The sequence below is a fragment of the Gekko japonicus genome, unplaced genomic scaffold, assembly GCF_001447785.1.
Source record: "Gekko japonicus isolate JY-2015 unplaced genomic scaffold, Gekko_japonicus_V1.1 scaffold1418, whole genome shotgun sequence".
Taxonomy (NCBI): domain Eukaryota; kingdom Metazoa; phylum Chordata; class Lepidosauria; order Squamata; family Gekkonidae; genus Gekko; species Gekko japonicus.
Genome location: NW_015174318.1, coordinates 141014 through 163211, shown reverse-complemented (window position 1 = coordinate 163211; position 22198 = coordinate 141014). Strand labels below are relative to the sequence as shown.

Below are 22198 nucleotides of genomic sequence, written 5' to 3'. Positions count from 1 at the left end.
GGAGACTGGCAACAGCTTGTCTGGAGTGTGGGCAGTATGGCATTGTATCTGTCTGAGGTCCCCCTCTTCCTCCTCCTCCTCAGACCCCACCTTCAGCAGGCTTCATTCCTAAAATATCCTGGAAGTTTCCAACCTGGAGTTGGCAACCCTATGTCCTTTCCAGGCAACCATCAGCCAACCTTTATCTTCCTGTCTGTCTTAAGTTTTACATCTCCACACCCCCACAGCCTCTGCCTAGGGAAAGGGCAGTCTTTCCCTGCAGTGGGAACCGAAGCAGCTGACATCATTCTCCTCTCCCCCGTATGATCCGCACAACTACAATATGAGGTATGTTAAGTGATGTGTTGTTAGTGAGGAGATATGTTACCTCAGAATACAGTAGTTCCCATATGCAACTGAAAATTCCAACTGCCTTGCGGTGGGGGGGGGAGTTTGAGGTGTGGAGTGAAGTCCAATCAGCTTCCACATGCAAAAGACCTTGAAACGCTGGGCGGGACTGCACAAAGCAGCCAGTCAACCCAGCCAGCGTCTTCTGAGTGACAGTTCTTCCGGCCAAACACTAAAGGGGCCAAATTTAGAACGTTGCAATATAGAACGTTGCTGTTCAATTATAATAAGGGAGATATATATATATATGAATGAAATGATTTGGAAAATATTTGAACACCTTTTCTTAAAATATTTTATTCATCATGTTAAAATAAAACATTCCATAATAAAAACAAAAATTTCCTATTCTTTTTTCAATTTTTCACGAATTTTTCCGGTTTTTTTCCGGGCCTTCACATCTTTACTAATGACTAATATTTGACACTTAATTTTAATACTAATTTCACTCAAATTTTGTCTTCTTGGATATCATTAGCCATCCTTTACACTGTTACAGCAATATCGAATTATCTTAAAACCACATTACAAGGTTTTGAGCTTTCCAAAATACTAGGTAATAACTACCTTGAAATATGTATTTATCTTAACATTTAATTTTACATTTAATATACAAATGCCTTATGACTAGTATTTCTTTGACATTTAATTTTAATACTAATTTCACTCAAATTTTGTCTTCTTAGATATCATTAGCCATCATTTTCACTGTTACAGCAATACTGAAATACCTAAAATCATATTACAAGGTTTTGAGCATTCCAAAATACTAAGTAATAACTACCTTGTAGTATATATTTCCCTTAACATTTAATTTTAAATTTCTCTTAGGTTTTATATCATTAATTCCCATTAAATTCCATTTTGAATGACATTTAACCTGCTGTAGCAGTCCACCTTAAACAGTCCGCCGTCCTTTTTTCCTTCTTGAATTCCCAATGTTTTTTCTTTGGTGGTTGGGGATTGCTCCTGTAATATTAGATTACTAGGAAGAACGCCCGTTGTGGGAGTGAAGACAACGGATGCTAGGGTGTTCATTGGGACATGAGCCGTCTGGCCTTAGTCCTCCCCCCGCCAGCACCACTGAATCGAGGCCCTGGCGGGCTAAGCCACCGGGGCTTGTCCCATGCCGCGGAGGGGCACAAGCTCGGGTGCCTGGCTGCGGGGCCCCGTCCCCACCCATCCTGGCTGTCGAAGGTGCTTGGTCTGGCTCCCGCCGATGTTGTCAAGGGCCTGGCGGACCAAGCCACCTGACCTTAAAGGGCGGCGCCTCGGGCCCCCTGCACCATGGGCCAAGGCCCGTGACCTGGCTCCCCCACTTACTGGGCCCTCCTGGTTCCTCCCATCCGGCGCAGAGCCCTCGTGTCGGGCTGCCTGGGTGGACCACGGTGGTGGCGCAAGGCCGCCCCGAACACCACGGCGCCCCCGCCACCTCGGTGGCCCAAGGCCGAGACAAAAGCACCAGTCCTGCCAAGCAGCCCGCCTCTCCCACGAAGCTGCCGCTCTGGCCCGGAGCGGCCAAAGCACTTCCCGGCCCCTTCCTGGCTCGCTTGCCTCGACGTGCAGGTGAGGAGGGGGCAAGGGGCCTCTGGGCAGCCGCTCCCGCTCCGCCACCTCAAAGGTCTTTCCCCGCGTCGGGCAGAGGAAGTGCGGCACAGCCGCTTCTCCCCTCCCCGAGCACAGCCGGGGCCAGCAAAGGAAAGCCCCCCCAAGCAGGGCCCAAAGACTCCCTGGCTCAGGCCGCAGTGGGTGAGGGAAGCACAGCACAGCTGCCTCCCCCCTCCCCAAGTGCAGCCGTGGGCAGCTGAGGCCCCCCCAAGAAGGGCGCGCAGCTTTCCCGGCCCAGGCTGCGCCGGGCAAGGGAAGCTTAGCATGGCCGCCTCTCCCCACCCCGAGCACAGACAGGGCCACCCGAGGGAACCCCTCCCAAATAAGGAATCACTGCGTACCTGTCCTTGGCTGCGGCAGACGAGGGAAGCGCAACGAGGCCGCCTGGGCACCTGTCACCACCGCGGCCTCATCCGTCTCTCCACTGCTCGCGATCCAAGGCGGCGAGGATCGTCCCTTCCTCCCCAGCCACCCAGCCAATGGCACACCAGTTGCCCTGAGTGGCAGCCGACAGCTGAGGGAGCGCATTTTTTCTCGCTACCCCATAGGATGGTGGCCACCCCAAATCCCTTTTATTATATATTCCATTATGCAGGTACAACCCTCTCCTTGTTTGCTTACTATATCCAAAAAGAATGTGTTAGACGTGCTTGGAATTATTTTCCAGTCCTCCATCTTGATATCTTGCAGTTCTTTTGCTTCAAGCAGACACTGACAGGTGTTGTATTTTACTTTATTTTGTGTACCTTCAGCCTAGTTGTGTTTTCTGTTGTGATCATTACAGGCCATTGTGAGCTGGCCTACAAGTACACCAACAGAGTTCCTGGAATCCAACTCACCATTCATTCTGCTACAGACTTCCAGTACTCCTCAGCTATTCAACAGCAGATAGGATTTGGAGGTAGGAAATCTATTTACATTTGAAACATTTTTAATAAATAAGAACTATGAACAAGCTATATTTCAATTTACACAACCGCTGTAAGTTAAAATGAATATTAAAATATACTGAATACACAACTGCAGAAATGCAGGAAGCTAAACTACTCTGCTTTCAGACTTTTTCAGTTGATCTAAAATCTACAGTGAACAACTTTCAGGGAAATGCGAAATGAGTGACACGCCACACTCAATCGCTTCTACTCACACTCACTCGCTTATATAACCAACCTCACCAGTAGGTTGTGCTGCTGAACATCTGAGTGCTTGGATTGCTTCGGTATTGATTCTCTGTTTTGACTGTTTAACTGTAGTCAGGGTTCATTTCGTAAAAAAAGAGCTAGGGGAACTCATTAGCATAACTCATTAGCATATGCCACACCCCCTGACATCAGGGGCCCAGCGGTGGACCTGCAAGGCCAGCGGGAGTGCGAGGAAGCCCCGCCAAGGCCCTCCCTGGCCCCAGGCACGCAGGGGTGAGGAGAGGTGGGGAGGAAACAACTTACCCTTCCTCTTCTCCTGCCTCCTCCTGGCTGAATGAGGGCTGGAAGTGGGGCGGCCAGAAGCAGGGGGTGGAGCTTCATCATGTGCCCCGCCCCCCTGCACCTCACCCAGGGGAACTGTGTTCCCCCACGTCCCCCCCCGAAATGACCTCTGACTGTAGTAATTGTTTTTTAAGAACTGTGCCAGAGTCCATGTGGAAACCTTTTATTAAAGTTTATTTCTTTACAAGTATGTTACAATATACTGAAGTTTAATAATGTAGTATTATTATTAATGTAGTAAGAAGTGCTAATGTAGCAATTTTTTTTCAATTTTTCCAAAAATTTCTGTTAAAAAAGGGAAAAAACTCAGGTTTTTTTCCGAGCTTCAAAATTTCCAGAAATTTTACATCTCTAGGTTTGATTCCCCACTCCTCCACATGCAGCTGCTTGTGTGACCTTGGGTCAGTTGCAAGTTCTCTCAGAGCTATTCTCTCATGAGCAGTTCTCAAAAGAGCTCTCTCAGCCCCACCTACCTCACAGGGTGTCTCTGTTGTAAGGAGGGAAAGGGAAAGGAGATTGTAAGCCACTCTGAGACTCCTTTGGGTAGTGAAGGGTGGGGTATAAATCTGACCTCCTCCTCCTTTTCTTCTTCTAATCAAGAACTTGGAGGAAATACACCCTTTAGTCTGAAACTGTACTTAAACTCCTCTGTTTTGAAGTTCTATTTCCTTCCTGCTAACAAGAATTTGAAAAACTTGCACAAATCCCTCCACCCCCACCCCAAAATCTGGTCTGCAGTGCAGTCCTCCTAGCTAGGTAGCTGGCAGAGTGAAAACAACAAAAAGAAGAAAGAAATGCATCACTCTGCAAAGCACACGTGGTGAATCAAGAAATAATAGGAACCTAAATGAAAGCAGAAGGAACAAGTTGCCTCATTGCTACTATTGTGATTGGCTGTTTTGATTATGTCTGTTCTCCATTTCTCTTTAGCAACCCCATAGTAAGTACCTGTGAGTTTCAATATTCTACCTCTATATTCTCCAGGAAAAGCTACACTGTACATTCTTTCTACATTAAAGTATATTCACCTCAAAAGTGGTTATCTTCCTAAAGTGTGTTCATACAGCTAGAAAATTCTCCAAATTTTGCCATTCAGAATTCACTCATCTTCACGTGATTCAATCCAACTCCCATTTAAAAATAGAAATGGTTTCACAGCTTTACAATGAGAAAAAAACATAAAACATATGAACCAGGCACAAAATAAGACAGTTACTTGCCGGGTTTAAGCAGAGTTATGAAACAGCCTCTCCAGAAAGCAGTAGTCTTAACCATTATCTATTTTCTTGCGGCAGAAACCACAAGATAATTTGTGGTTTATTGTTTGTCTGCTGCAGCCAAAATGCCTACCACAGTGCCATTCAACCCTTCTGAGACTGCAAACAATGACCATCTCAAATCTTCTCTTCTACAAAACCTCCTCTAAATGTGATTTTTTTTAAAAAAAATCAAGCACTGAATCATTAAATTTAATACTATGAACCAGAAACTTTACATTTGTGTTGACTTAACTTTCACCTTCAGTTTTTTAATCGATGTTTGGTGATATCTGGAATCTGCACAAGAAAGCATCAGCAGACATTTCTTTCATTTTATAATAATCATTTATTTTTTGTTTTATTTAAAATATAATTAAATCACTGTTGAGTATGTGGTCATTACATGTTCAAAACCTATATTTTCCTTAGTCTCTATCATGTCTTCTGAAAGTAAAACATTTAAAGCACAATGAAACAAAAAATGAAAAGGCAAAGCAAAATGAAAAGGCAAAGTCCAAAGGGACAGGAAATAAAGATGTAAAGAACTGCATGAAACAAATATTATTCTCTCTTTGAACTATTCCTCTAGTTATCTGCGTACTTTAATGGCTACACAAACATTTCTGTGTAGGTATGACATAAATCTTTTCACAGAAATCTGTGAGGGTAAATAATTTCACAGTTGGCTAAAGCAGTTATGTCTTTTGATCACTGCTAAACTGAATGTTAGTGATTGCTCTTTCAAGCTTTGCAGTCAGGGAAGACTGCAAAACCTACTTTTTAGGACCAAATTGGAAATTCTATACATTTGGTATACCACATTTTTAAAAACCACGTTCTCAAACTCAGTGCTATAGCAATTCCTGATGAACAAATTCCTGATGAGCATCAATTGGTACAGGTGAAACTGTAAAAAGTTTCATAGAAACAGAAAGTTGGCTAAACACCGGGCTAGAGAGGCTTGGCTGTTTGTAACAGACAAGGTATGGAATAAGGCAGGAACTGCAAAAATTAGAATTATTGTTTTCCAGGTAAAAAGGTAAAGGTTCCCTTGCTCGAAAGCCAGTCAAATCCGACTCTAGGGTTGCGGTGATCATCTCCGTTTCAAAGCCGAAGAGCCAGCGCTGTCCGAAGACATTTCCGTGGTCATGTGGCCGGCATGACTAAACACCAATGCGCACGGAACGCTGTTACCTTCCCACCGAAGTGGTACCTATTTATCTACTTGCTATTTCTTGCTTTCGAACTGCTAGGTCGGCAGGAGCTGGAACTAGAGATGGGAGCTCACTCCATCATGCGGCACCTGGGTCTCGAACTGCTGAACTACCGACCTTCCACTAAGAAACTACCGACCTTCCACAGCCTGCAGTTCAGCGTCTTAACCACTTGAGCCACCGCAGCTCCGCTGTTTTCCAGGAGTCCACTACAAATCAGCCTACGTTTTAGGAAACCAATGTCCTTGTTGAAAGCTAACTAAGAAACGTGAGGGCAGCTGACACTAGCCATTCATGATTAACTGCAAGGACCAACCTTGCCTCTTATGGCATAGGTGGGTGTGCAATAATTATTTTTTCCCCTCTTAACTTGCTACACAAGACTCATATACTGCAGAAAGCCAAGACAAACATTTCTTTTCGACCACTTCTGTCATGGAGTACCAAACCTCCATTACATTCATATTAACATGTTAGAAACCAGTTTTTAAAAAAGCACACCTTCAGAACAGCTATGTAAAAACAATCAATCAACCCCTTTTTACTCCAGCCATCTGAATGCCTCATGTTAATTTCAGGTAGAACCCACTGACCATACCTTGAAACTAGCAAAATCCTCCTCTAACCAAATGGAAGGACAAGGTCATGGAGGGGACGTAATATATTGATGATTCCTCTTTAAAAATAGAATATTATCCACATAATTTAGAAAAAAAAATAATCTATCTGTATGTTGAATTAGACACTTACTTGCTGGCAATACTGCAAAATCCCTTCTTTCGTCCCAATACAGGTCTTGGTGCCAGAAGGGTCAGATTCCCATTTTCCATTCTGAACATTCATGTGCATATTCAGTTTGCCACAAAACATGGCCACTTGAGGCTCTGCCAGCAGTCCAGCATTTCCATCAGTTGGCACCTGTAAGAAACAGACGACATTAATGCATTATTGCAATGACAATTTAAAATAGCAACAGTGAAAAGAAAGTGCTCAGAATGCATAAACAATCAAAGACAAAAATAATAATTACTTCATCCACTCAGACCCCTGACCTAACAAAAATTTCAGTATATTTAATCATATTGATCACAGTATGCTGTCAACAGGCCACTTGTGAAGTGACAAACAGAGAATGACTGCCCACTCATTCAGTATACAAGCACCAGCTGTTCTGATGTTCCAAAAAGCAGGAGACTAGTCATGTGGACATACAAGAGGGCAACAGACACAACAGCCCCTTTCAAACAGCCTTTGCAATCCATTTTAGTAGCCACTAGCTAACAGATTTTTTGTGTCATTTCAAACACAACTGTTTTAGCAACCAGCTGCTAACAGATTTTATTTACCTTTTCAAAGAAAGCCTCTGGTGCCCGGTTAATGAAGAAAGGTTGAGCCATTTTTAAAGCACACTGCTTTCTTTCATTTTCACCTTTTCTTTGCACCTCTGAATTGCTGCAGTCTGCTGTTTAAAATGTCTGCAGTGCTTCCAACGGTGCCACTTCCTCCCACCCTTTTTCATCTCACAGTCTTTCTTGCATCTTTTTATATCATTCTAAGTTGAGTGCTATAGCGCTAGACTAAAATAGCACTCCAGTGCTGTGATGGGACCACGAAGATACCTTCCAGCTATTTTGGTCTAGCGCTATAACCCTCAACATCTAATAATTTTGTCTAAAGTCCACAAGAAAGACTGTGCGGCAAAAAAGGGCAGGAAGGAAAAATCAGCACTGCCCCCCCCAAATCGGAATGAAGAGACGGACACCAATATGGTTTTAACAAGGGCCACTTTATTAACTATTTATAAACAAACAACTGGCAAGGGGCTGCTAAAATGTATTGAGGAATATGACAGGTGTCAAACTCCTGACCACCTTCATTTCCTTCTGGGCGATGCCCCTGCCCTGATATTAAGCCGCCCAATGTAGCTCTCGACCAGCAGCTTGGCATATTTAGGAGAACCCCTGGCCCCACCCCACCCCAGAAGCCACAAGGCCTGCTAAGATAGGTTGGGCCAGACTGTTATAAGAAAGATCACACCTTCCCAGCCTTGAGCCACAAAGGCCCGAAAGCCGTTCTTGAAGGACCCTTTAATTCCTTTATAACAATGCCCAGGTGCTCACCATTTCCCACTTCCTAATCGCGCTACCCCACCTACCACAAAGTGACCATCCTATTTAACAACACGGCCCCCCAAGCCAATTTCCCCAGACCACCATCATCAAAACTGAAAACGGGGTGAAAAATTCCTACCTGGCCCCCAGTAAAAGGCAACTGGTTGAAACCTGCACTAAAATAGGGCGGGAAGGTGGGCCGAGCACGCAAGAGGACTGCTAAGGCAGAGGGCGGGAGCCGAGCCTAAATAGGCTGGCTCCGCCCTCCGCCTGGCGCTGCTTGAAGTGCAGTGCCGCCGCCGTCTCTACCTGCCTCACGAGGAGGCAAATCAGCCCCCTCATGCCAGCGCACGCTCGGCGCGAGTTGGGGCTTGCATTGTTTGAAATGGCCCGAACACTTCAGAAATGGCTCATTAATGGGATGAAATGTGTTGTATGAAACTCCCATCCCTGTATCGCTTTACTCAGCATTGGCCCAACAACGGATAACATCCACTTTAGAATGGTAAAGCGAAAGGGGCTATAGTTTCCAATAGAATTCTGACAGAAAGAAGCTCCCATGAAGGCTACTCCCATTTCTCTCCGTATTGCACCAGAGAATTGTAGCACAGAAAAACTAGTAATTAGCTTTGAAGCTCTTGAGATACAACATTCTTCCAGCTACAAGTGGTCTCCATCACAACATTAGTATTCCTCTCTGGAAGTCATTTGTTATGCTAGGCTGACATTAAGTTGACAACTTAACTGTCTAACAAAGGATTTTGGTAGACTTAATGCCCATTACAATGGGTTAGATACAGACTACAATGGCAGAATACAACACACACAAACCTGACTGATTTCCATGAAATTCAGCTCCTAATCCTTTGGAATAGAGAATCCTGAAGAATGACACCAGGGAAGTCGCAACAATAATGAGGAATTAGTGGAAGTTGCCAATTTAGTTTGCAAGCAACCCACAGAGTGGATTTATATGCAGCCTTTCAACATCTAAACACATAATAATTTCTTCCAGTGTGATTTAAATACATATTACACAGCCTCATGTGCTTTCTATGAAGTTGTATGAAATTTGTTGGAGACAAATCCATGCTGACTTCCCTGGATCACCAAGTTGTCCTTTAGATGCTTACAGATCGATCCCTTGAAAATCTGCTCCAATATCTTCCCTGGGACAGAGGTCATACTGGCCTGTAGTTTCCTGGGTCATTCCTCCTCCCTTTTTTGAAAATTGGGATAGCATCTACCGTCTTGTGGCATGCCTCTCATCCTCCAAGTCTGGAAGATGATTGATAAAGGCTCTGCAAGCTCTCTAGAAGGTTCTTTGAGCACTCTTGGGTGCTCAGGGGCTCATCTGGCTCAGGGGCTTCTCAACTACCTCTCTGTCCATGTCAACCAGCAGCCTGGGCGCCATGCCTTGACTACTACCATCTCTAGATGAGCCTGTTCTTTTCTTCAGGGAAAACGTCTCTACCTGCCTCACGAGGAGGCAAATCAGCCCCCTCATGCCAGCGCACACTCGGCGCAAGTTGGGGCTTGCATTGTTTGAAATGGTGAGAACACTTCAGAAATAGCTCATTGATGGGATGAAATGTGTTCTATGAAACTCCCATCCCTGTATCACTTTACTCAGCATTGGCCCAACAACGGATAACATCCACTTTAGAATGGTAAAGCGAAAGGGGCCATAGTTTCCAATAGAATTCTGACAGAAAGAAGCTCCCATGAAGGCTACTCACATTTCTCTCCTTATTGCACCAGAGAATTGTAGCACAGAAAAACTAGTAATTAGCTTTGAAGTTCTTGAGATACAACATTCTTCCAGCTACAAGTGGTCTCCATCACAACATTACTATTCCTCTCTGGAAGTCATTTGTTATGCTAGGCTGACATTAAGTTGACAACTTAACTGTCTAACAAAGGATTTCGGTAGACTTAATGCCCATTACAATGGGTTAGATACAGACTACAATGGCAGAATACAACACACACAAACCTGACTGATTTCCATGAAATTCAGCTCCTAATCCTTTGGAATAGAGAATCCTGAAGAATGACACCAGGGAAGTCGCAACAATAATGAGGAATTAGTGGAAGTTGCCAATTTAGTTTGCAAGCAACCCACAGAGTGGATTTATATGCAGCCTTTCAACATCTAAACACATAATAATTTCTTCCAGTGTGATTTAAATACATATTACACAGCCTCGTGTGCTTTCTATGAAGTTGTATGAAATTTGTTGGGGACAAATCCATGCTGACTTCCCTGGATCACCAAGTTGTCCTTTAGATGCTTACAGATCGATCTCTTGAAAATCTGCTCCAATATCTTCCCTGGGACAGAGGTCATACTGGCCTGTAGTTTCCTGGGTCATTCCTCCTCCCTTTTTTGAAAATTGGGATAGCATCTACCGTCTTGTGGCATGCCTCCCATCCTCCAAGTCTGGAAGATGATTGATAAAGGCTCTGCAAGCTCTCTAGAAGGTTCTTTGAGCACTCTTGGGTGCTCAGGGGCTCATCTGTCTCAGGGGCTTCTCAACTACCTCTCTGTCCATGTCAACCAGCAGCCTGGGCGCCGTGCCTTGACTACTACCATCTCTAGATGAGCCTGTTCTTTTCTTCAGGGAAAAAAACAAAACTGAAGCATGATCGGCATTACGCCCTTCTGCTTTCTCCCTGTCCTCTGTCAGATCAGTGTTCCTCAATTTTCACCCAACAGTGGGCTCATTGCCTTTTTTATCTTGCGTTTGAAGATTTCCTTGTTGTAACAAGCCTCCCTGGCCAGCTTTAGCTCACTGTGAGCTTTGGCCTCTCTGATGGCTGGCCTACAGTGCCTAGCAACCCACAGATACTCTGTTCTTTAGAGGTATGTCCTTGTCTCCATTTCTTGAACATTTCCTTTTTCTCCCTTAGCACATCACACAGTTCTCTGTTCATCCACATTGGCTTCTTGGATCCCCTACCATGTTTCTTTCTTGTTGGAATAGTGATGGCTTCAGCTTGCAAGAGGTCTTGCTCAGTGAGGGTGCTTTCATAAGAGGTGATAAGGCAGATAAAGGCCTATGGGCCCGAACGTAGAAGGGCGCTGCGGTGGACTGCCGCCCCTTCCCTTCCCTTCCCCCCCATCAAAAGCCCTGCTCCGTTCTGTCACCACCCCACTGAGGCCGTTGACGCCACGCCATTGGCGCCCTGGGTTTTTCTCATGTGAGCAGCATTTTAATATATGATGTAGTGGTGGAGGCAGGGCGCCACTAGGTGCCTTTGTCACCCGCCCCCTGCAGTTGCGCTGAGGCGGTTGATGCGAGGCCATTGTGCCGGCCTTTCCTTGCTTGGTGCTGGGGCCCTGGGGGGGGGGCTGGAGTTCTCCCACCTAGGGCCCCAGCTGCTGCCCCCCCAGCCCCATGACCATGCGGGGCTTCTCCCTGGAGGATCAGAAGGGCCTGGTGGCCAGCATCAGCCACTTCCTCCGCTGCTATAGCCTCCTGCTGGATGCCCCAGTCATCGTAAGTCGCCCCCCCTGCGCTTGGGAGGAGGAGGAGGCACTGGAGCACCCCCAGGACTCTGCCCCCCCAATCTATCTCTGCTTGGAGGAGTTCTTCACAGACAACTTGTGGGGGTGGCTGCTCCTTTCTTGGCGGGGTGCCCTGGCAGATCTCTGCTCCCAGCAGCTGGCGGCGCACCTCCAACCGGGAAGTCAGGTGAGCAAGGCCCTGGGACGCCCCTCGCTGGGAGCATGGCTTGGCAGCCCCACCTGGCCAAGTGCGGAGCCAGTCCCAACCGGGAGAGGGGGAGCTTGCTCAGGAAACAGGCAGGCCACCCAGCTGCTAGAGTCTCTCTTTTCATGATGCTCCCAAGAGTGGCCTGGAGTGGAAGGATGCTGGTCTCCACTTCTCTGATGGGACAACAAAGAAGCGGGGATTTTTAAGGCACAGGAGGGGAATGGTACAGGACTGAAGGCCTGGCTGGCAGAGAAGTTCGTTTGCTGCCATGCAAAAAGCAGGCACAGATGGCAAAGGAGACCAAGAGCCCATCTTGCAACTCACGACGGATGGCGGGTAAAGGCTGCAGCGTCCGCGAAGGGAGATTGCTAGCTGTGTGTGTACTCAGTGCCTGTCCCTTTAAGAGCTGTGCCTGCTTAGCTGTTTGTGGACTCTGCGCCTGTCCCTTTAAGAGCTGCCTAGGGGCCAAAGGGAACTCTACAGGTTCTTCCTACCTCCTGCCACACCCCCATAAATCTGGCGGGCTGGCAATAGGTGCACACTGTGGAAGATGGGAGGTGCTTGCCCACTCCAGAACCGTCAATTTCAGAAGTGCTGAAAGAACTGAGTTGGATTGAGGTGACGAGAGGTAGTCCTACGACTGATGGAAAATTAAAAACTGATAAACCACCAGGCCCACATGGCATACATCTAAAAGCTCTGAAAGATCTCAAATGTGAACTTGTGGATTTGCTGACAAAAATATGCAATCTATCACTAAAATCTGTCTCCATTCCTGAGGACTGAAAGGTAGCTAACATAACACCCATCTTTAAAAAAGGTTCTAGAGGAAATCCGAGAAATCACAGATCGGTCAGTCTAATGTCAATACCAGGTAAATTGGTGAAATCCGTTATTAAACATGGAATTAGTAGGCACACTGAAGAACAAAAGCTATTAAGGAAAAACCAGCATAGATGCTGCAAGGGAAGATCTTGTTTCACCAGCTTTTTAGAGTTATTTGAGGGGGTGAACAAACATGTGGACAAGGGTGACCCAGTAGATTTTGTTTACCTTGACTTCCAGAAAGCTTTCAATAAAGTTCTTCATCAAAGGCTCCTAAGTAATCTCAAATCCTCCTGTGGATTAAAAACTAGTTAATTAAAAGGAAACATAGAGTGAGTATAAATGGGCAGTTTTCACAGTGGAAGGTGGTAATCAGTGGGGTACCACAGGGCTCAGTACTAGGTCTGCTGCTTTTTAAGTTGTTCATTGATGATTTGGAGTTGGGAGTAAGCAGTGAATTGGCTAAGTCTGTGGATGACACTAAGTTGTTCAGGGTAGTGAGAACCAGGGAGGACTGTGTGGTGCTCCAGAGTGCTCTGTCGAGGCTAGGTGAGTGGGCGTCATCATAGCAAATAAGGTTCAATGTGGGCAAGTGCCACGAAAGTCATTCCCCAGTGTATGTGTTTGCATTCATTCTTACACTGTCGTCATGTGAAAATCAGAACTCCATGTATAAGTATCTTCTGGATTGCTACTTAAGATATTGAAGTGTTTTACTTCAATAACCTATATGAAGTTACCTTACAGTGGAATTGCTAGCAGCTGGGTACTGTCAGAGTAATTGTTTGACAGTTGGTCATCTACACAGTATTACAGCTCAAATGTCAGTTTGACAGCTGGTAATTTAGATCTCAACTTAGATCAGCTAAATTAAGTAGTTGATCATGCTGATTGGTTGTTTAATTAGCAAGTAACAGCTGGGCTAGTATATAGGGCAAGGGTAAGGAAGTCAGAGGATACAGAATGATGCAACATTGGGAGCGGTGGTGCAGGCAGTAAGGGAAGCCTGCTTTAAAACATGTGGGCGAACAGCTCCGACTATTCGATCCCCCACCACGGTCAGGGTGAGCTCCTGGCCCTAGGTCTTAGCTCCCGTTGACCCAGTGGTTCGAAAGCCCATTAAAGGGCAAGTAGATAAATTGGGGACCTGCTATTACACCTCAGTTGTAGCGGCGACGGCGGAGAACGGAGAACAATGAGTGGCAGCAGAGAAAAATGCAGGGGGGCACCCACCTCAGTTGTAGCGGCAACGGCAGAGAATGGAGAACAATGAGTGGCGGCGGCAGAGAAAAATGGCAGCTGGCGAGACGAGGCGACGGATGAAGGAGGCCGGACCAACTAGATGCGGAGGAGGAGCGACGCGGCAGGCCGGAGCCTGATTTGGACAGAGGCTGCCACGAGCATGCGCAGAAGCACAAAGTGGCCTGGAGGCGGAGTTACGACAGCTGAGAGGTGGAACAACGAAGACCAGCACCGAAGAAGGATCGCCGCTGGACTGTCCCCTCACAAGGAAGAAAGATCTGCTACAGAACAAGGGTGCCTGGTAGGAATTTCACCTTCCCGACATACATGTGGCCCTAGATTAGGATTGTTCAGAATTGGAATTGTAAGCCGCTCAGAGCCCCTTAGGGGGGTGAGCGGGATAGAAAGTTGAAATAAATAAATAAATAAATAAACACAGTGAGACACTAACGTCATGCTGATGGATGCAGACTTGCGAAGAGGATGTGAAACTGGAAGAAGGACCTTCACTCTCTTCAGAACTTCCACTTTCCTGCATTATCTGCTGCTAGAAGGACTGCTATTCAAGACATCTGCTGGAGCCTTGGAGCTGTAAGCCGTTTAGGGTCAGTGTCTAGAGATTAGTTAGATAGAGTTGTTGTTTTGCCTTTGTCCCACTGTATACTCTATTCCCCTACTTATACGTTTTTATGTTTTGTCTATTTTTGTAATAAATTTTTTAAATTGTGTTTTTAAACATTAGAGTTACTAGTCCAGAACCCAAGTTCATTTTGTTCCAGGACCAAATTTATGCTACCAAAAGGATATTTTTCAATTGGGTATAATTAATTTCCTCTTTTTAAAAATGATATCTTAGCCAGATGACATTGTAGGGGCACCCCAATGTCATGACAGCAAGTGCAAAGTAATGCACATTGAAGCAAAAAGTCTTAACTAAAAATATACGGTGATGGGATACGAACTGGTGGTAACTCAGCAGGAGAAATATATTGGAGTCATAGTAGGTAACTCCCCGAAAATGTTGACTCAGCATACGACTGCAATAAAAAAGGCAAATACTGTACTAGGAATTATTAAGAAAGGGGATTGAAAACAAATCAACCAGTATCATGATGCCCCTGTACAAATGTATGGTGTGGCCTCATTTGGAATGTTGTGTGCAGTTCTGGTCACTGCACCTCAAGAAAGGTATTATAGCAATGGAAAAGGTGCTGAAAAGAACAACTAAAATGATTTAGGGGGTGGAACACCTTCCCTATGATGAAAGGTTAAAGAGGTTAGTGCTCTTTATCTTGGAGAAGCGACGATTTTTAAAAAATATTAACACATAGAATTCATTGCCACAGGAAGTGGTGATGGCTACAAGCACAGACAGCTTCAAGAAGGGATTAGATAAACATATTGAGCAGCCGCAAGATATATTAGCCACAAGATATACAGGGAACACTATGTCTGGGGCAGTGATGTTCTGTATTCTTGGTGCTGGGGGGGCAACAGTGTGTGGGGGCTTCTGGAGTTCTGGCTCCATTGGTGGACCTCCTGATGGCACCTGGGTTTTGGCCACTGTGTGACACAGAATGTTTGACTAGATGGCCCACTGGCCTGATCCAACATGGCTTCTCTTATGTTCTTAAGTTAACACATTTGGTGCAGGAAACAATTACGTAGGACAGGACTATATCTTATCAAATAGTTTGTAAATGTAATAAGCAAAGTGACTTGAACTGAAAGCCTAAATATTATTGTTACACACGAAATTTTCATATATGATTCTTTAATTTTTTTTTGTTATTAAAAACGAGATCATATTTTTCGCATCTTTTAAGATGCTGCATTTGTTTTCGGGTTGTACATCTCCTCAAAAGTGCTGCCATCTACCACACAGGCCTTTGGTAACTTAATATTAAATCCTGTTCAAAGCTCAAGATACTTTGTAAGAATAATAAAGCTGTGAAACAGTAGAAAGCTACTTGCTTGAAATGATAAGTCAGCAGATATGTAAAACAACCATGGCTACTTCTGTGCAATGCATTTGGCATAAATACAGTGGAAATGAATGTCAAGCAGCATGTCAGAGTATCAGCTTCCAAAAGAAAGCAAGATGCTCCAAGTATTTGTAGGAAGGATATTAAAATATTAGGCAACTGAAACATTAGAGTCTCATGAATAATCTCCTCATGTAAAGGTCAGAAGTTACATCAATGCAGATGATTCAGCATATCATTTCTAGACCCAATATGATCAACTGGAAACTTACAAGCCAGACCCAGTGCAAGAAAACGTTTAAAACACCTCCAGAAGCCCTATCAAATTTAAGTCGCACAGTATTTAAAAGTTTTCTCAAACAATCATTTAGGGGGAGGGGAATGTTTTCAAGTTGTAAGAGACCTTAACAGCCCACCCTTTGGATTTTATATCTGCATATATGCACCAGATCCATGCTTCATAATTGCAAAATCATTCACAGCTATGTTAGACTTTGGCTGATTATCATACAACAAGACTTTGAATTTGTAGTACACTGAACACACAGATTTCTGAGTACAAGGTTTCCCAGACTACAGTCCCCTTCATCAGCTGCTGAAATGAATTACTCAGCAGAGACGATATCATGACAGCAGTTAGAATTTAAAAGGGACCTGCCTGAATTGAAATTTAATTTTAAAATGATAACCATGATTCTTATCATCAGATTTTAAAGTGAGAAAGGATACCAAACTCCCTGATGAGAACCTGCCATGTAATATTAAATCTTTCTAGCAGTTCCTGCTATGCAACTCCAAGTCTTACCCAACTACCCGAATTTATTTGATTGAAGACGGTCATTTTGATGTCTCTGAGCCCCAAAGTATTGAGCCCTGAAAGTATTCTGCCACAGGATAGTTGATATTCTAGGACATCCAAGTTGTGACCATTCATTTACTTTCTTAAATCAGAATCAGACTTGTTCAGTTTTATGGTATTATCTGTAAGATCAGTTTCTACAACAAAAATAAAGTTTTGTCCCCCAAAAGCATTTTCTGAAGGAACTGAGAACCTTGAGATCACACAAGTTTGCCATTCCCAAGTTATGAATCACTGCACTAGAACGCATCCAAGGTAGCAATCATTTATAAGCTGAAAGCAGGGCCGGCTCGCCCGCTAGGTGAACTAGGCCTTCGCCTAGAGCGTGAGCCGGCCGTTAGGGGCAGGAGGAGAGGCAGGGGTGCACGAGCCTGGCCAGCAGCTGGGAGGAGCAGGGCTGGGAAGAGCTCTGCCGCCCGGAGGACGCAGCGTGGCGTGGGCAGAGCGCGGTGCTTTCCTCCCTCCCCCCCCCGCCGCCCTTCTCAGCCTCTCCTGCCCGGCTGGATGAGTGCCCGGAGCAACCAGTAGGGCATGGACGAGCAGGAGAGGCTGCTACTGCTCTGGCCTCCGGCCCCGCCCTCTCCAGAAGAACCCAAGGTGTGCCTCTCTCCCTCCTCATCCTCTCCCGTGTTGTCCCTCTGCCGCCCTCCTCCTCTCTCTGCCACCACCCCCCCCACCAGTCTCCGCACGGGCTCCCTGACTGGCTGGTGCCGTTGGCTCCCGGCACACGCCCATGGCCTCGCGTGCCAGCCTCCCCCTGGGGAGTGAGCCCCGGCAGGCCTTCCTCCTCCGGCTGCTGCGGCGGCCGCCGCCACACAGGGCTCCTGAGGCACCGGGACTGGCGACTGCCCCTTCACCTCTTATTAAGAGGCCTCGCGTGCCAGCCCTCCGCTCCGGTGCGTCTCCAGCCTCCCCCCGGGGAGTGAGCGCGCGCGCGTCCAGGCAGGCACCAAAGCGAAGGGGCAGCCGCCAGTCGTGGCGCCTCAGGAGCCCCGTGTGGTGGTGGCAGCCGCAGCAGCCGTGGGAGGAAGGCCTGCCACCGGGGCGGGGGGCAGGAGTGGCCCCTTCTCCGGCGCGGCGCTTTCCTCTTCCCCGGCCGGCCTTCTTCTTCTTCTTTCTCTCCTGCCCGGCGGTGGCGGGGAGGGGAGGAGGGCCGGGGACGCGCAGACCCAGACACCCACACACACACACACCACACACTTTCCTCCTCCCCCCTGCCACCTTCTTTCTCTGCCTCTCCTGCCTGGCTGCGGGGGGGGGCATCTCCAGGCCCCGCCGGGAGGTTGGCATCTGCACTCGCCTAGAGCGCAGGACAACCTCGGGCCGGCCCTGGCTGAAAGGTAGTATTTATCCATCACTGGGAGGTTCTGGATGAATTATCTGTACTGTACATTTGTCACTAGCATCTCACACATAAAACTCAATGACAAAAAATATTGGTGAGATACAGAATTAAGGCATATCTGCCACAAGGAAACTGATGGTTAAGACATTCCTTCTCTTTATAATTTGAGTTTAATCCGAAGAATACACATATATAGGAGTAAACACCAGTTTAATAAAAACAGGAATTACTTCTGAGTAGAGCTGAACAGCACTGCTCGCTTACTTTCTTACTACATTTTTATCCTAATCTTTTTCACTTCAAGGGAGCATAGGCTAAAATAGAGTGACTGATCCAAGTTCACCCAGCAATCTTCCATGGCAGGATACAGATTTGAACTTTGGTCTCCCAGGCCCTATAATTTGACACTCTATGCCAAGGGTATCAAACATGCAGCCCGCGGGCCAGATCAGCCCCCCGGAAGGCTTCTGTCAGACCCACAGTGGAACTGGCTGTCTCCTGCTTCTTCTTCCAGTTCTGCTGCTGTGTTGTAGCTTGCTTTGCCAGACTCTCTCAATCGCTCAGGAGAGATAGATAGGCAAGCTTCTGTTCCCTGGTCTGGCTGAGGCGCCTCCCCCTCCTCCTCCCAGGCGGAGGGAAGGAATGAGCTGGAGCTTGCTTCCTGGCCAGGCTACCTCAATCACACAGAAGACAAACGCAAGCCTTTCTTCCCCTCCATTGGCTGAGCCCCATCCCCAACAGAGGGAGGGAAGAAGAGAGAGCTTGCTTGGCTTGGCTGCCTCAATCACACGGGAGAAATACTAGGCACCTTTACAACCAACAAAATTTTGTTCAATGTATGAGCTTTTGTATTCTTTGCTACAGTATGTGTGTGTTTTTGTTAGGCTCATTATGCCAGGGCTCTCCTGGGTGCAACTGGGTTCCCTCCCCTCTTTCACTGTATTCATGCCCTCATGATCCAATCTTTCTCAGTAGGAAAGCCATGGAAACTATTTTAGAGGAGGAATAACAACAAGCCAGTGAGGTGGATTAGGCTGAGAGTGTGTGTCCTGACCAAGTTCACCCAGCAGATTTCCTTTGGGGATTCTAAACTTAGACTTCCCAGATAGCAGGCTGATATTGACTACTGAGAAAGACCAGTTTTGTAGACAAAGACACACTCTTCAGTCTGTGTCATGGTGCCTTCTCATGTTCTTGACCAGCACACAAAGCAATTTATGTACAAAAGCTTGCAACAACCATGTTTTCCCCTGGGTCCCAGGCTCAGAACACGGAGGAGGACAAATCCTCTTGGAGAGAAGTGACAAGTGGAGTGTCTCAAAGATCTATCCTGGGACCTGTTCAATATCTTTATAAATGATTTGGATGAATAGATAGAGGGAATGCTTATTAAATTTGCAGATGATACTAAATTGATATGATATTTAGATGATATTAAATGTGGTCAAAGACAGAGTCAGGATACAGGATGATCTTGACAGGCTGGAAAACTGGGCTAAAACAAATAAAATGAATTTCAGTGGGGATAAATGTAAAGTTCTGCATTTAGATAGGAAACATCAAATGTATACTTATAGGATTGGGAAGACTTATTTTGTCAGTAGTATGTGCAAAAGGATCTAGGAGTCTTAGTAGACCATACACTGAACATAAGTCAGCAGTGCAGTAGCTAAAAAGGCAAATATCATTCTGGGCTGTATCAACAGAAGTATAGTGTCCAGATCACGCAAAATGATAGTATCGCTTTACTCTGCTCTGGTTAGACCTCACCTAGAGTCCTGTGTTCAGTTTTGGGCACCACAATTTAAGAAGGATATAGACAAGTTGGAATGTGACCAGAGGAGAGCAACGAAGATGGTAAGGGGTCTGGAGACCAAGTCCTATGAGGAAAGGTTGAAGGAGCTGGATATGTTTAGCCTGGAGAGGAAACGACTGAGAGGTGATAGGATAATTACCTTCAACTACTTGAAGGGCTGTCATATAGAGAGAGGATGGTGTGGAGTTGTTTTCTGTTGCCCCAAAAAGGCTGGACCAGAACCAACAGGTTGAAATTAAATCAGAAGAGTTTTCGGCTAAACATTAGGAAGAACTTCCTGGCAGTTAGAGCAGTTCCTCAGTAGAACAGGCTTCCTCAGGAGGTGATGGGCTCTCCTTCTTTGGAGGTTTTTAAACAGAGGCTAGATGGCCATCTGACAGCAATGCTGATTCTGTGAACTTGAGAGGGATGGCAAGTAGGGTTGCATCAGTGCTTAGTTCTTGTGGCCCATTCTTACACACCCAGGGAAATGCTGATTGCCACTTTGGGATCAGGAAGCTAGTTTTCTCCAAGCCAGTTTGGCCGGGGATCCTGGAGGTTTTTTGTCATCTTCTGGGCGTGGAACAGTGGTCACTGGGGGTGCGTGGGGGGGGGAACAGCGCCTCCATGAAGGAGATCATCCCTTGGGGGCAGCATTATGCACCAACCTCTGACTAGCTTCCACAGTGTGAGGAACCACACTGGAACCACTGGACCAGTAGGAGGCCAGGAGGATGCATGATGTTTGATGTGCCCTTATCTTCAAAATTATTCTGTGCAGGATACCAAAGTGGTGTGGGGGGAGCATAAAAAAGATGGCCATCCCATCACCACTGGAAGACATCCCCTGCGTTGCCTCTGGCTGCCCTGGAACAGAAAAGGTGGTGTGTTTTGTTGTTGTTGTTGCTGTCTGCTGATATAAAGAAGTCTTCCTCAGTAACCCCCCATTCATTGAAAACTGGTGCCAGGAAGCAGTCTGATATGGACCACTCTTGTTTGTGTCCCTGCTCAGGCTGTCTGCTAAGACGTTGTCTAGACTGTCTACATGAACAGCTGTCAGCTGCACCCCATGTCTTATTGCCCATTGCCAGATGAGTGTGGCCTCTCTGCACAGGTGGAGGGATGCCGTGCCTCCCTGTTTGTTCAGGCAGAACTTTGTTCAGGTAGAACTTTGCTGTGACATTGTCCATTGCTACCAGAACATGTCGTCCTCTGGGAACTCTGTAAAAGAAGTGAGAGCAAGTTTGATGGCCCTCAATGTCAAGGTTGGACTTTTTCTTAGTCCAAGCACCCCTCACTTTAGTCCCTGACAATGGCCCCCCCACCAGTGAGGGAAGTGTCTGTAAATAAATGTATGTCATGGGATTGAACACCTAGAGGGACCCCCTTTGAGGTTCTTTGAGATAGACCACCAGACCAGAGATCTTATTATGGTTCTCAGGATTGATAATTTTTTCCATTGAGGCTTAGAACTGGGATCAAAGTTCCTTACGAGCCAATTGTGTAATGGTCTAATATGTAAACGTGCATATGGGACAACCATGGTGGTCGAAGCCATGTAGCCCAAGAATCTCTCAATGCGTGTGGCTGACTGGTATTTGTTGGATAACAACGTCTTTACAAGGGCCAGCATACTTTTTTGCCCTTGGAGGGAGCAAGTATGCATTTCCTTCTGTGGTGTTCGGGGATGCCCCAATGAAATCGATAGATTGGATAGGAGTAAGGTGGAACTTCTCCCGGTTTACAAGGAAGCCCAGGGACTATATATGACCTTTTAACATTACCGTTCTAAACTGGATGTTATTTGTTGTTGGCCCGATTTCAAGTAAAGCAATACACGGATAGGGCTTTCATACAGTGAATTTCCTTCCATTAACGAGCCATCTCCGAAGCGCTATGGTAATTTCAAACAGTGCTGTTTTCCCCCACCCTTTTTCATCACACAATCTTCCTCAGACTTTTTTTAACGTCCTAAGTTGAGCACTATAGTTCAAAACCAATATAACACTTCAGTGCTATAGTGGCACCATTGAGATGCCTCGACTTCATTGACTCCCTTGATTGGAGAGTGGGAATCACCCTATCAAGATGTCCTCCACCTCATAGGAAGAAGGGCATACTGTTCAACAGAAGAGATGGTGGTTGACATCCCAAAACCTCTATCAAGAGACAGATTTGAAAAACTACAAGATAAACGGAAATTTGAGAACTCTTGCATGCAACATTAAGAAAGAACTCTGCATGCAAGAGGATCGGAAGGGGAAAGGGTTGAGAGAATTCTCTCACATGGGTACACTTGGTAGTTGGCCCCACACTTGCACGGATTAGATCAAGGGTGTCAAACTCATTTGTTATGAGGCCCAGA

General features: G+C 46.1%; 1 protein-coding gene across 4 annotated transcripts in view; it reads right to left on the bottom strand.

Moving 5' to 3' along the window:
* APP (amyloid beta precursor protein) overlaps window positions 1-22198 on the bottom strand; it is a 242168-nt gene that overhangs the window by 149136 nt on the left and 70834 nt on the right. For all 4 annotated transcript variants that reach the window (XM_015424206.1, XM_015424208.1, XM_015424207.1 and 1 more), the window contains exon 2: window positions 6703-6870. In XM_015424206.1, coding sequence (XP_015279692.1) covers window positions 6703-6870 — 168 coding nt within the window. The remainder of the gene's footprint in view (window positions 1-6702; window positions 6871-22198) is intronic.